Genomic DNA, 14426 nt, shown 5'->3' with positions numbered 1-14426 from the left:
AATTAAGATATTATTAAACTAACAAACTGAAAAATAAGAAGCATATAAAAAAAATTTATTTACCCTAACAGATATTACNAAAAAAAAAAAAGAAGTGTATGAAAAAAAAAATCATACTTTGTTTTTTGTTTAATAGGTGAGCCGACTCCGGCTCAACTGCTGCAGTTGGTACTACGGCCAATTTGGCTGCAGTACCAACTGCTGCAGTTGGGCCTTCTCGTGCAGATGCAACTGCAGCAGTTAGGTCTAACTGTACCAAACCAAACAAAAAATTAATAGATGCATGCATTTCCAACTGCAATGCAGTTGGAAATGCATAAACCAAACAGCCCCTAAATGTTTCAACCGTTACTAATGAAGGATTAATTTCATTCATACCCCTCTAAGCATTCAAAATATCATAAATATTCCTATAAATTTGATTATATCACAAATATCCTTACAAATATTTACTATCTTATAAATATGTCCTCGTCGTTAACTTCTGTCACTCAATCAAACATCTATTTTAGATAGGTTATCATGAATTAATGAAAATATTCATTTTATCCTGAATTTTTTAAAATTTTTTGAAAGAGCACTTTAGTGTGATGAAATGTACAATATATAAACTTTCAAAGCTGTCCCTCACTAATAATTAATTTAGATAAAGATATAAATATTCAATTTAAATACTATTAAAATCTTAATAAAGAACTAGACTAGAATACTATTCATAACACCAATGACTTGGTGCTATTAAGTTTTCTGGCCTTGGATTAAAAGATGTGCAGTTAGGATGATGTGGGCCCTCTAGGGTTGAGTGGGTGGTTAGTTTAATAGTATAATCAAACGGATGAAAATGATAAAAGAGGTAAATCTAACGGTAGAAAACTTAATAGCACCAAATACTCATGCTATCGATAGTAACCCAGCCGAACTCAATAAAAGTCAATTCACTTTGTTATTTAATATATTTGCACTTCGCCAACCTTAATTATAAAATTTATCAGATAATCTGAATTTTTTTGTAAAAAAAATTTGTAAACAATGTTAAATGGTTTTATTGTAATTTCAAATCTAGTAAATAATTTTATGCTTTATAATTAATGATAAAACTTTGTAAATTTTCAGCTATTTATTATTTTCTCTCTCCCTTTTAAAAAAATTTAGAAATATTTAATAATATTGAATAAGATAGAAATATTATTCTTTAAGAATATATAATTCTTACATAAATCAATGTGAAAATATAACTAAATAACTTTTAAATTTATAAAACTTTGAAATTTATGAGGTATTTACAAAAGTTAAAATTATTTCTAATAATTAGAACATTTAAAAGGGCAATTATGAAAGGATAAAATCGATACCGCAGATTTTAACAAAAATATATTTTAAAGGGTATTTTTGAAAGTTTTCTATATTTAGAGAAGCATTTAGGATATTTCAACTTTTATATGGGCATCCATATAAATACGCACTTTTAGAGGGACACACAGGAAATTATCCCAATTAAGTTAAATCTCCATCACATTCTTAGCCAGATTTATAATTTTTACATAAAATATACAACAGAATGAAAGTAGAGATAAAATAGACAGCAGATCAAAATCAAGAAAATCAACAAGCAGTCTACAGACGACACGATTCTCCGACGGAAGCGACAACTTCGCAGATTTGAGACCTTAGCCATAGTTTCTGCAGTAAGTGCTCTTTCAAAAGATTGTTTGCAGAAGCAGCAGCATGCTTCTATTGTACAAATTCCAGATCTGCTACAACAATATCCGAAAGCTCGAATTACACAAAACACGGTGAACTAGTTTGTCGACGTAAAGCAGCTTTTTTACATAGGCAATTAACTTGAGTATCTGTATAGTACAGCCCCTGATGATAGCAAAATACAACAAATTACATCCTAATTATGAAAAATGCATCTGGTAGCACAACCCTAGACACCACTCTTTTAACTAACACGTATGCATGCGCGTACAAAAGTAATCTACAAGCTGTGCGGTTCAGAGTATCTATTCTCATATACACATTGCATTACAGCAGTAGCATACAGGCACTAGCATACAGAAGTCGAATGCAAAAATGAACTAATAGAACACGATATGATACCTCGCAAAGTGTGCCCAAGATTTCATAAAGCCCCGTGAACCCTATAACTTTTAGGTAGGGCACAATTTTGCGAGACCTCGGTTTGATCTTTCACATCCTTTTGGTGTATTTCTAGCATTCAGTGCCACGCATTGGAAGTCGCTTCAGTCGGGGAACCGGGCACGACTGGAACAAAGCCACGGCCGCCGAACACCGGCCGCATGATGGCATCATCGAACTTACGCCAGTAGTGGTGGACCGATCGAGCCGGCGCAGTGAGGAGCATGCGGAGGCTTGTTGGGCGAGTGATATTTTGACCTGTTCCCTCCCCGGATCCCTGCTCGTTCTCGAGAAGAGAGGCGAGGAATGACTTCGGACTCGGAGGATCTGAATTCATGCTGAGGTCCCGGGTCAGATGTCTTCTAGGCAGCAAGAATCTTATGAGAGGCTTAGTCAGTAACCCAAAAACCTAAAATATGGTCCAAAAAGAGATACGTTACAGATGGCTATTTATAACATCCCCCCAAAAAAAAACAAAAAGCAAAATCTACAAAGTGGGTAATATGTTCATTGTACTGGAGGGAAATATACGACAAAATAATGAAAGCAGCAAAATAATAAAAGTAATAATAATAATAAAGAGGGTTTCTCCTGCCCATATTAGGAGCTAAATTATCTTTCTCAACTGAGCTGCGCGCAGTATAGGAATTCTCTAAGCAGTAGTTCATGACAAGAGTAAGTCTTGAGTTAGCCTCTATATATACTTGACAGACCTAGAATAGTTATCTTGTTTAAATGGAGGTCAATTGTAGTTGTCCTGAGAAATTTATTCATAGTAGAAGTCGATATTCACGAATAGTGGCTGAAGAAAATTACTTGACACATTAAATAACCAAATCACTCTTAGTGCTTCATTGGAACAATGAAGTTCACCGGATTGAATGAAAACTACCAAAGCACCATTTTAAAGTAAGCAATTTAGAATTCATATCATTTACAGCCGTGAATGGAGTTGTTCTGTGACACTACTAGCAGCCAATAACAACCAAATAGTGCGATTATAAAACATTAGTAGCTGTAGAATGAAAAAGGAGTGTTTGCTCAGTAAATAGTTAACCAATGGCATTTGATCATGCATGGAGCTATGAAGGCAGAAGGATCTTACCATGGTGCTGAAAAGAACAACGGTGATTGTGCTGGTGATCATGATTGCATTGCTAGGCTGTTGAGTATGGCCAGATCTAGTGAACTGTAAATGTATCATCACAAAAATGTCTGTGCGTAAGAACAAGAGAGAATATATTCATGCAGAGCAAATTAAAAAAAAAAAAAAAAAAACCATATCAACAGCATCAAAATTATGTATAGAACTTCATGTACGATATACAGGTACCAGCTCTGGCCTTGCTGGAATATTGATACTTTTAAAAAGCTTTATATATGTGTGGTTATCAAGTAACTGATTTGTTTAGTAATAAAAAAAAGGTCAAAATGCAGATAGTCCTTGGATAATTGGCAAAAATGGTTTATGATGTTAGCAAAGGATAATGAATCCTATGAACAGAAGTCAAACTAAAGACTGAGTGGGGAAGTTTTCTTTCGAGATTTTTGGGAATAAGATTAGATATGATAAATTGATAATTATGGAAGAATCCAGTTCAAACTGTAGTAGTTTAAAAATTCTGTTTGCAATTTGACTTGATTGTAAAACTTATGGGGTTGACACCAAGTAATAAAAAGTCCTTTTCCACTGTAGGTTACATAATACAGTAAATAATCATAATATAATAAATGGGGCACACTAGTTGGAAAGAAAATCACATCAATGTTGTTTTTCACAGCTTCAGCTTTCTTAAGTTGGCAGTCTAGGACAATATTTCAAGTTCCTCTGATGAGATGAAATTGATGAAAGAAAGCTATCTTGGAACCTCGCATTGCTGCAGAAAATGCCTAGCTGTCTTTTAATAAATGAAGATATCAACTACTGTTATGCCATGCCTGAGTTAATTCTCATCTCCTCGAAAGGCATGTTTGGTACCCAGAATTGTACTGGATAGGAAACATAGGAGGACCAAATAGGATTGGAACTAGGGCTGGATTGGACAAATGATAATCCTATGATCCTATCCAATATTTGGTGGTTCTGGAACAACAAATACAATTGGATCATTTAATAAAAATTTAAATTTATACCTATAATCGAATTCATACTTTACTTTTTAATTTGAATTGAGATACTTTAAGTTTGAATTCAAAACTTACCTTCTAAATTAAAGTCAAAATATAAAATTAAAATTTGAATTCAAACAATTTTAATTTTGCATGAATTAGAACTCAAAATTTAAATTTAAATTATTAAAAATTGAATTTTAATTTTCAATTTAAAATCTGAAATTTAAATTTTGAATTCGAATTTAAAGCTTCAATATTGATTTAAAACTGAAGTAGAAATTTAAAATCAAATTCAAAATTTGAATTTCACTTTGAAATTAATTTGAATTTTGATATCAAATTTTGAATTTTAAATTTGATATTTGGAATCAAGAAATATTCTAAATATGAATTTGAAATTTGAATTAGAAATATGAAAATATTTGAATTTAATACTTGAATTAGAAATCTGAATTTGATTTTCAAATCTGAATTCAAAATCTAAATTTGAATTTATAATTTGAATTCAAAATCTGAATTACATTTCAGAATTTCAATTCAAAATCTGAAATACAATTCGGAATTTGAATTCAAAATCTGAATTTCAATTTGAAATTTTGAATTCAAAATCTGAATTTGAATAGAAATTTGAATTCAAAATCCAAATTTTTTATCTTGAAATTTGAATTCAAAATCTGAATTTGAATTTAAAACAGAATTCAAATTTAGATATTGAAAACTGAAATTCAAAATCAAAATCTGAAATGGAATTTGAAATTTGAATTCAAAATCTGAATTTGAATTTAAAACTAAGTCCAAAATCTGAATTGAATTCAAAATCTGAATTTGAATTTGAAATTAGAATTCAAAATATATATATTGAATTTGACATACAAATCCAAAATCAAAATTTTAATTTAAAATTTGAACCCAACATCAAATTAAATTTTGAAATTCGAATCCAAAATTAGAATTTACATTTTGAATTCGAGTCCAAAATCAAATTTTGAAATTGAAATTTGAATTCAAAAAATCTAACTTTAAAATTGAAATTTAATTCAAAATATACTTAAATTTCAAATTTCAATTTAATTATGGATTTAATTCAATTCAAACTGAAATCACATAATTAGAAGTATGATCTAAATAATCGTACGGTCAAAGGCCTCTTGAGTCTAATCCAATCCCACCTAATCCCAACCCTTTAGATGGAATTAATTAGTCCCACCTGAAGGGAACTATTTGTTGGAGGGGGATTAATTTAGTCCAATCCGGTGACTACACCAAACATAGGATTAATGATGGTCGGGATTATTTCGAGTCCAATCCTCTCTTAATGCAATGCTCCAAACATACCCTTAAAAAACTTGGTTACTGAAGGTGGAGTGTACACAGTTGTCTTATTCTGGACTGAGCCCTGGAGATGTCCAAAATACCCGATAACCCGTACTCGACCCGGATCCTACCCACACCTGACTCGATTAAAAGCAGGTAATATGTGGGTAAGAAAAATTATCCATTGAAATTTTGAGCATGGGTCCAAATAACTTACCCCCATACCCGACTAGGACCCGACCAAGACTAGGACCCAACCCTTGGTGGATAGGATTCGGAATACTTTTCATATCCAGACCCAGACCCGAAAGGTGCATGTGTTTTGGACTTATAGTCTATGCTAAATGGCTAGTTGTATGTGTTTATTGCAATTATCTTACATATGTTACACTTATCAACATAATTTTAACTATTATATTGTATGTGTTTGGGACGGTGGTTGCATGTGTTTTAGAGTAATTAATACATGTTTAACTATTGCAAATTTCATATTTTCGTTTTGAACTTATCTTGTAATAAAGTTTGTATTTTATATCATGGATACCCACAAAGGTACTCGTCCCCGATCTAGAACTGGCCCATACCCAATCCTAAGCGGGTAGTATATGGGCAATCACTACCCAGACTCGCTCAAATGGACTTAATGGACATATTAATAACTTAAGTACCCAAATCCAAACCAGCCCCGAAGTTGAATGGGTATGTTTTTATTTTCCAACCAATTTCTCTTTAGGGTTTAGGTATAGTATATTAACTACTCAGGCCCGACCCGGTCCATGGACATCTCTACTGAACCCAAACTAAAAATTGAACTATGCAGATCTTGAATACAAAATCAAACCAAAAATTAAATAGACCCAACCAAATGGCCTTATTGGATAACACTCCTTTCATAAGAATTGCAGCAAAGACCACCTGTAAAAAAAGATAAACACTAGCTTCACATCTTGTAGAGTAAAAGCAAAAAGTATCTACCTTATTGTAAGCTAGCGCAATGGATACTGCTCCTCTCATAAGACCTGCCCACCATATTATCACCTGTTGACCATATAATTGAAGTTAACGCATAGAAAATCAGCATAAATATATCAAAAAAGTGAAGTTAATATTCCTGTAACTCACCTGTTGCCTAAATGTGATTTTTTCATTTGGAGATTTTTTACTCAAGTTGGATAATAAAGACAGCGGGAAAACAAAAGCAGCTCTTCCAACCAATACCAGGCCCAACAGTATCGCGCTCAAACTAATTGACTTGCCAGGGCTGCAAAGATAGAAAATGCATCAGCTATCCAAGCATTCAAATTAGTCCAATTTCAAGATTAGCAGTCTTAGAACATTATCAAAAGATCAGTACAGAAGTAGAAGAGTTTAGAAGGTGATAAACAGAAGTGCCATAGAGAAAATGGATCACAAGAATATTAACCATCCTGGTCCAATTTATTGGTATCTTTGAAATCATTGAATATGTAATAGTAAATGAAGCATAATAGAGTAAAACTTTGGCATTCTTGGCAGCACATTTACACTATGTCCTCTTATGGAGTAATTAGTACCAGAGCAAGCTATTAGCCTATCTATAGATTACTAGTGTAGAAACCCGCGCAATGCAGCGGGTAGATAACAAAAACAAAATTTAAAAATTTTAATAAAATTTATATTTACAGCTTATTGATATGTAGTAAGCTATATCATGTTAAGCACAACCAATTTGCATGGCTAAATTCAACTGTTAAACAAAATAAAATTATAGTTAGAACTCACTCATTGATAGAATATTAATATGGTGCATATAATTAAATGTTGCATCTTACATGTAATTAGAGGAATGGGGAGGTGAAGGGTTAGACCTTGAGAAAAGGAGAAGGTGGTTTGATTTAAAGTTGGGCTATGGGAATGAAGGTGACATGTCACGTGGCAAAAAAATTTCAGAAGAGTTACAAAAGAGAGGGGATGGAAGATTAATGAAGAAGAGGAGTGGATTAAAGTTTTAAAGCTCACTCATTGATAGAATATTAATATAGTGCATGTAATTACATATTTACATGTAATTAGAGGAGTGGGGAGGTGAAGGGTTGGGCGTTGAGAATAAGAGAAGGTGGTTTGATTTAAAGTTGGGCTATGAGAATGAAAGATAACATGCCACGTGGCAAAAAATATTGTGGTTTCATATAGGTTTATAGATATTAAAAGTTAAGTTTTACTGCGGCCACGTGTCGGCTTCTCAGTGCCCCCCTCCTTTGATCCCTTCGCCAGGGCGAGGAGCGCGGGTCGCACGCACGCGGCAGCACGGGCGGGCACAGGCGCGCGAGAGGCGCGAGCGGGCGCCGACCGCGGGTCGCGTACAGTGGCAGCACGGGTGGGTGCGGATCGCGGCGCGACTCTCTCTCCCCCCCTTTCTCCCTCTCCCTTTCCCTACCCCCCCTCTCTCTCTTCCCCTCTCCCTGTCCCCCCATGGGCTGACGCACAGGCGCGCGAGGTGGGTTCAGGCACGCGATGCTAGCGCGGCGCCGGTGGGCGGCTTGACCAGGCGCCCTCTCTCTCTCTCTCTCTCTCTCTCTCTCTCTCTCTCTCTCTAAACCCACGTTTTATCTCTCACTTAACTGCCACCTCTCTCTCTCTTCTCTACATTTGTGAAACTTCCCGAGAAGAAACGAGCCATTTNTAAATTTGAAATTAAATATTTAAAATTTAAAATTTTTTTATTTCAAATTAAATTTAAATTTAAAATATAAACTGTTGAAGTTTAAAATTTAAATTTTAAAATTTGAAATTGAAATTTTAATATTTGAAATTTAATATTTGAATTTTTTAATTCAATTTATATTTTAATATTTAAAATATTGAAATTTGAAATTTAAAAGTTAAAACTTAAAATTTAAAAATTTTATATTTTATCTTAATTAGTAAAAATAAATTTTAAAATATTCAAAATTTAATATTTAAAGTTTTTAAATTCAATTTATAATTTAATTTTTAAAATATTGCAATTTGAAATTTAAAATTTAAAACTTAAAATTTAAAAATTTTATATTTTATCTTAATTACTAAACTAAATTTTACAATTTTACATTTTTAAACTTTAAATTTCAGTTCCTAAATTTTAAATTTTACATTATATATTCAAATTTTGAATTTTAAAATTTAAAATATAAAATCTAATATTTGAAACCTAAAATTTTAAATTTGCTATTTGATATTTAAAAGTTAAAAATAATATTTAAAATCTAAGTCTGGAAGATGTTTATTTGAAATTCATCAATTTTGAATTTTAAATCTGAATGATAGTTTAAAATTCAACTATAAAATCAAAATTTAAATTTAAATTTTAAATCGAAAATCAAACTGAGATTTAGGTTGCCGATGTTGATCCGCCGCGAAGCGCGGACCCTGAACTAGTTATTACTGATTTAATGCAATCTCCTTCAATGAAGGCACTCATGTAGTAAAGGCTTAACCTTGCAAGTAAAAGTTAGCTAGACGTATACTACTAATAAGAGAAATCAATTTGGAATTTATTGTGGTCGAAAGATACCAAATATGAAATATTCCTCTTGTTAAATTATGTAAAATGACCATTGTTCTCTACAAGCTTAAGATTTTAGAGAACGGTGATTTAATATTTATATTCAACACTCCCCTCATGTCTAAGCTCGAGACTCTTTTTGATTGGCCTAAAACGTGGGCTTGAATTAAATGGGAGGAAATTAAAAAAATGCTAAGAGCTTGGCGAGACTCGAACTCAAGAATCTCCTTTTCTGATGCTGTATTAAATTATATAAAACAACCATATTTTTAATATTTATATTCAACACCTCTATGAAGACATGATTTCCGTAAGAACATTCAATAATTGTCAAGGAAATGAGAATTAATATCCTACTAGATAAAATGGATGATTATTACTTGTGAAAGATAGAAAAATTAACAAACTTACAACCCCTGAACTTCAACTATTGAAATAAAATAAGAAATTACCTGTTACTTACAAACTTCCACTTTTCAATGTCCAAAGCATCCATGCCGACATAAAGAAAAAGGAATATTTCGGCAATAAAAGACAATGTAGCAAAAGCATGCCTGCAAGAAACTAAAGTTAATAAATGGAAAAAAAAAAGCTAGCCTAACAGTGCATATTAGTTGGAAAGAGCGAAAAGGACGTCAGAAGCAAAAAACAAAGACAAAAAGATTACGTACTTGGTAGTTATTCTAGAACTTTCTGTCACATTATGCCATGTGTAGTGTGACATTACAATCCCACAGAAGAACACAGTGAGTATACCACTCAGATCTAACAACTGCAATAGGAAATATGCTGTTAGTGACAAAACCCGTCGTTTCCAAGACCAATATCTAGCATCATGAAAATAGAAAAAAGACAAGAGCATCTAAAAGTTACTAAAGACGAAGCCACTCACTTCTGCAAGCATATAAGAAAGATATGCCATGAGTATCATAAGGGCAACTTCTCGATCAGTGGAATGTCTAGGTAAAAAAACGAAAGTCACAAACTATCAGCAAAAAGAGGGGGAAATAAAAAAAGCTAAAAGAATTTCATTTCAACATCTCGAAGAAAAAGAAAATTCAAGGCAGTCAACACTTTTCTGTACTTTTTTATCCTGCCATTTTATCAAAATTGTGAAGAACATAGAAAAAAACTATTTTCTTTCACAAACCTGCCAAAATATAATTTCTTGATAATATAGGCGCTAAGCAACCCAGCCTGCAAAAGGGAGCAAATATCAACAATTTACTTATGATTTCAAGATAGGGGGAAAAAAAGAAGGCATGAATGGACACATTTCAAAATAAAAGTTTATGTTAATATTAATATGAAGAAAACTTACAAATGCACCAAGAAAGGTGCTGGTTGCAAATAGGTAAAGGAAATTTCCGACAAACTTTAGCAGAACAAGGGCATCAGTATGAACAAGATCAAAGTTCTGAATTGCATTGAATAGCACGACTGACGTGGCATCATTAACAACACCTTCACCAAAGACCAGACTATAGAGTAAAGGTGTCTCCTCTTGATTAAGCACCTGTTTTGAAAGCATATAATTTAAAATACATAATCTGCTAGTTCATGAGCTAGGGATAAAATGCAAAATGCAAAATGCAAGTTTTTTGTACCTGTAAGGTGCAAACTGAATCAGTTGCAGAAAAGATTGCTCCAATCGCTGCATATACATAGGTGGAAACATGCAAGGGATGAAGAATTTTCGAACAAAAGATATTGGGCATTAAGGTGACAAAAATTCAAGGTAGAGCGCATGAGATTGTACCAAGATAATCTCCAATTTCTAATGCACCTATGTCAAGTTTGTTGAACAGTCCTATTGCACCTGAACAATTAGACGAACAAGACGATAGGTGTTAGGTTAAACAAATCTCCAAGTGATGTACCCAACTGAATAACATACTACCTAATTATTTCTCCCGTCAACAAATTAAAGTGACTGCAAAATGCAAGAGGAACTACGTCCATATCATAAGCCATGCATAAGTTCTCTTGATTGAAACTACAGAATTGAGTAAACGGCTAAGACAATAGTTTAAACAAAGCTATCATAACTACATAGCAGCGTAAAGATAATGAAAAGCGAAAACAAGGGTACAATGACCAATATTAGAAAGCAGCATGACTGCTGCAAATGTGATGCTAGCAAACTTGTATTTCTCATGGCAGAAGAGCTCATGTCTGAGAGCGCCCATCAAGGATTCAAGTGCCGGTCGTGCCGCACCGGGCACAGTGCGGCACGTACCGTACCACCAAGAAAGGGGCACGGTACAGGAGGGGTCTCGGACCCCCCTCCATGCCGCGGCACGTGGGGCCGTGCCGCATGAGACAAAGCGGCACAGCGATGCATGCCGCGGCACAGTGCCGGCACGACACTGTGCAAATTTTTTTTTTTATTTGCTTTTTGCTTTTTTTCTTATTGTTTTATTTTTTGGGGTACCCGAAGCATTCTGGGTACCTTACAACCCCCAAAAAATATTACAAATCGAAAATCTATTTGTTAGGCAAGTAAAAAAAATTATAATTTAATTTTTTTTGTTTATCAATATAGGGCAAATTTTTAATTTATAGATCCAATCCCTCTGCTTCTACCACAGACATCCATTTTTTCTTCACAAATTATTTTATCAAAATTTGTCGCACCGCGAAACTTTTGCCAAATTAGGGAAAACAAAATCGAACTCAATAAATAAATTTTAATGCACATCAAACATAAAATTTTATTTTTGCGTTAGAAGATTAAAAATACTGATAAAATTACAAGTTAAATTAAATTAATTGATATTTAAATTTATTTAATTTATTTGTCATATAATTTATCGCTTAATTTTTTTGATAGATCTACTAATTTTTTAAAAGAATTAATTAAAAAATAATTTTTTAAAATAATTTTAAAAATTATTTTTTAGTATTTTATAAAAGAAATACTATAATATAGTCAAAAGAAAAAAAAAAAGGTCTTTGCATTTTAAAAATTCTAACCTGTAAAAATTTCTATTCTGCATTAGGTATAGTTGTACTTTACATACAAAAAAACTTACAAGTATGTTAATTGATGAGTATAGTAAGCTTTATATAATAAATATTCATAATTAATTGATTAAATCTTTTAAAATAATATTATAAGAGTTTATTGAAATCAAAAAAACTAAAATAAGTCCGTGCCAAAGCGTGCCAGTAGGAGGTCATGCGTATCCATCGGCACGCAAGCGTACCATGTGTCGGCACGCAAGCGTGCAAGTGCCGTACCGTGCCAGGCAGACAGCAGCACGCCCCCGTCCCACAGCACTTTAAACCTTGGCGCCCATGTCCCATGAACAATTATAGAGTAACTATAAACAGGAGATAGTCGGAGACTCCGAACTTACCCAGTGAAATTATGACAAAGGAGATCAATGTCCCAACGGCACCAAACAGTACGATTGTCATGAAATTGCGGAAGAACTGTTTCTTTTTAACTTGGAACCTGGAGTAGGACAAAATTGACAGCATATTAAGGTCTCTCCAAACCCGACTTCTCCAAACAAAAATCGAGAGTTCTAATCATTCTTAGATCAGTATACTAAAAGCTGTATGAGACTGCTATAGCATATAAAGGAAATGGCTCTCTTGAAATAACGTATCTCGATTTTAGGATTCATAATCAATCAAACTTTTAGCTGCGCTGAAAAGGCAAGTCAAAATTCCCACAGGCAAGGTTCAATAAAGTACATTTATATGAAGATTAATACAAGAATTATTTAGAAGGAAATTTTAGACATTGAATATGAGATTCCTTCTTAAAACAAAGTAGTCGGCAAGTGAGTGTCTTAAAGATACATACCAACAAAATTGTCCCTGTAATCATTTACAATTGCTCCTATAATGTAAAACCAAGCACAAATTTTAACCCTGGGATAAAAGTAAATTAATTAATTAATTAAGTTATCCCCCCAAGCTTTATCTCCAAACTAAACTCACCCTTTGAGATTTCAACAGCTAGATAAGTACAACCTCAAAAATATATATTTAATATACCAAAGTAAAATAAGCACACTAAAACACCTAGTAAAATATAGAGTACACAAAAAAAATCTACCTAGTAGCAGGAATTGGAGAATTAATAGAAAAAAACATAGGGATCTATCTAGAGGAAGCAAGAATTAGAAGTAAAATATGTTTTTTTTAAAAAAAAAAAAAGAAAAACCTACAAAAATCATACCCAGCATTGAAGATGATCGGCGGGAGCAAATATATGAAGAAGAGATCCTCACTAAACACGAGAACATGTGAACTCTTCCCCTGCGTGGTGAGGAGTATCACAACTCCAGAACACAGCCCCTACAACAACAAAAATAAATAAATAAATAAATCACCAAAACACATCTCAAAACAATTCTAATAAGAACACACACACACAAAAAGAAAAAATCAAATCAAATCCTCAAAGATCAATAATGCAATGATGAGATCGCTCACGATGAGGAGCGCGGTGATGGACTCGTTCATCCATCGATTCTCCTCGAGGAGGTGCCCGATCACGATGCACGCGCACAGCAGCGCCACGAAGAGATTGATCGACACAACCGATTGGTAATCCGAGGTCGCCTTCCCCAATTTCGTAACCAAATCTCCCAAATCCAACCCCATCGCCCCCCGATTTCACCTCCCCCCGAACCCTAAATCACCAAACCCAAGCCCCAAAGGGCGATTTAGATCACTGGAAAATGGAAGAGATCCCCCAAATTCGCATGAAAACGGTGGGCGGTTGCATTGAATTAGGAGAAAAGGAGAGAATAATGGAGAATTTTCAAATTTTTTTCTAGGGTTTTGGGGGTGTGATTCATAGTGTGAATGGAAAAAGGGAATTTGAATGGTTTCTAGAGAGAGCGGTAGCGAAAAGTTTCGCTCTATCACCGTCACTGCACTAGTGCGGTAGCTGTAATGTGTTCCCCCACTTTCTTTGCATCCACTCAATGTATTTAATAAATAATAAAATAATAATATTAATAATAATAATAATATACCCAATTTTTAATGACAGATAAAATAAGTAACTCAGCTTACTATTTTTGGAAATTTTGTAAACTGTAGCAATTGCCTACTAATATAGACCTTATGTGGCGGGGCTTATTCTGTTCGAAATGAACTCAAAATCAACTCAAAATCAACTGTTTTCTGTTTTATATGTACACCCTGGGCATGTACGACGACGACGGTGGTGGCAGCTACGAGTTGAAGAGGAAGGAGGACGAGGTCGAGAAAGCGAAGGGACAGGCGGAGTAGGAGGAAGAAAAGAATGAAAAATAATATAAATTTTATCTAAAAAATGCAACCTTCGTCTCCCAAAGAATGTAATTTC

The 14426-nt window shown here is 33.6% G+C and overlaps 1 protein-coding gene across 1 annotated transcript; it reads right to left on the bottom strand.

Annotated features, from left to right (window-relative positions):
• Positions 1495-14027, bottom strand: LOC109719440 (sodium/hydrogen exchanger 2-like). Its single transcript, XM_020246128.1, has 14 exons — positions 13544-14027; positions 13287-13405; positions 12454-12551; positions 10851-10910; positions 10699-10745; positions 10413-10607; positions 10242-10288; positions 9984-10050; positions 9763-9863; positions 9544-9645; positions 6691-6829; positions 6544-6606; positions 3248-3331; positions 1495-2551 (listed from the first exon to the last, which is right to left on the bottom strand). The coding sequence occupies exons 1-14, from the start codon at positions 13712-13714 to the stop codon at positions 2222-2224; spliced, it is 1623 nt and encodes a 540-aa protein (XP_020101717.1). The 5' UTR covers positions 13715-14027; the 3' UTR covers positions 1495-2221.

The sequence above is a fragment of the Ananas comosus genome, linkage group 13 (assembly GCF_001540865.1).
Source record: "Ananas comosus cultivar F153 linkage group 13, ASM154086v1, whole genome shotgun sequence".
Lineage (NCBI taxonomy): Eukaryota > Viridiplantae > Streptophyta > Magnoliopsida > Poales > Bromeliaceae > Ananas > Ananas comosus.
This window is presented reverse-complemented; position numbering and strand designations above follow the sequence as displayed.

Bases quoted from the DNA above. Each gene is read 5' to 3' on its own strand.
- LOC109719440 (XM_020246128.1), bottom strand. From the start codon at position 13,714: ATGGGGTTGGATTTGGGAGATTTGGTTACGAAATTGGGGAAGGCGACC. The intron at 6,830-9,543 runs GTAATTTCTTAT...CTATCTTTGCAG, and splicing joins TGGAAGTTTGTAAGTAACAG to CCCTGGCAAGTCAATTAGTT. The intron at 3,332-6,543 runs GTAGATACTTTT...ATACATTTACAG, and splicing joins TTGCGCTAGCTTACAATAAG to TTCACTAGATCTGGCCATAC.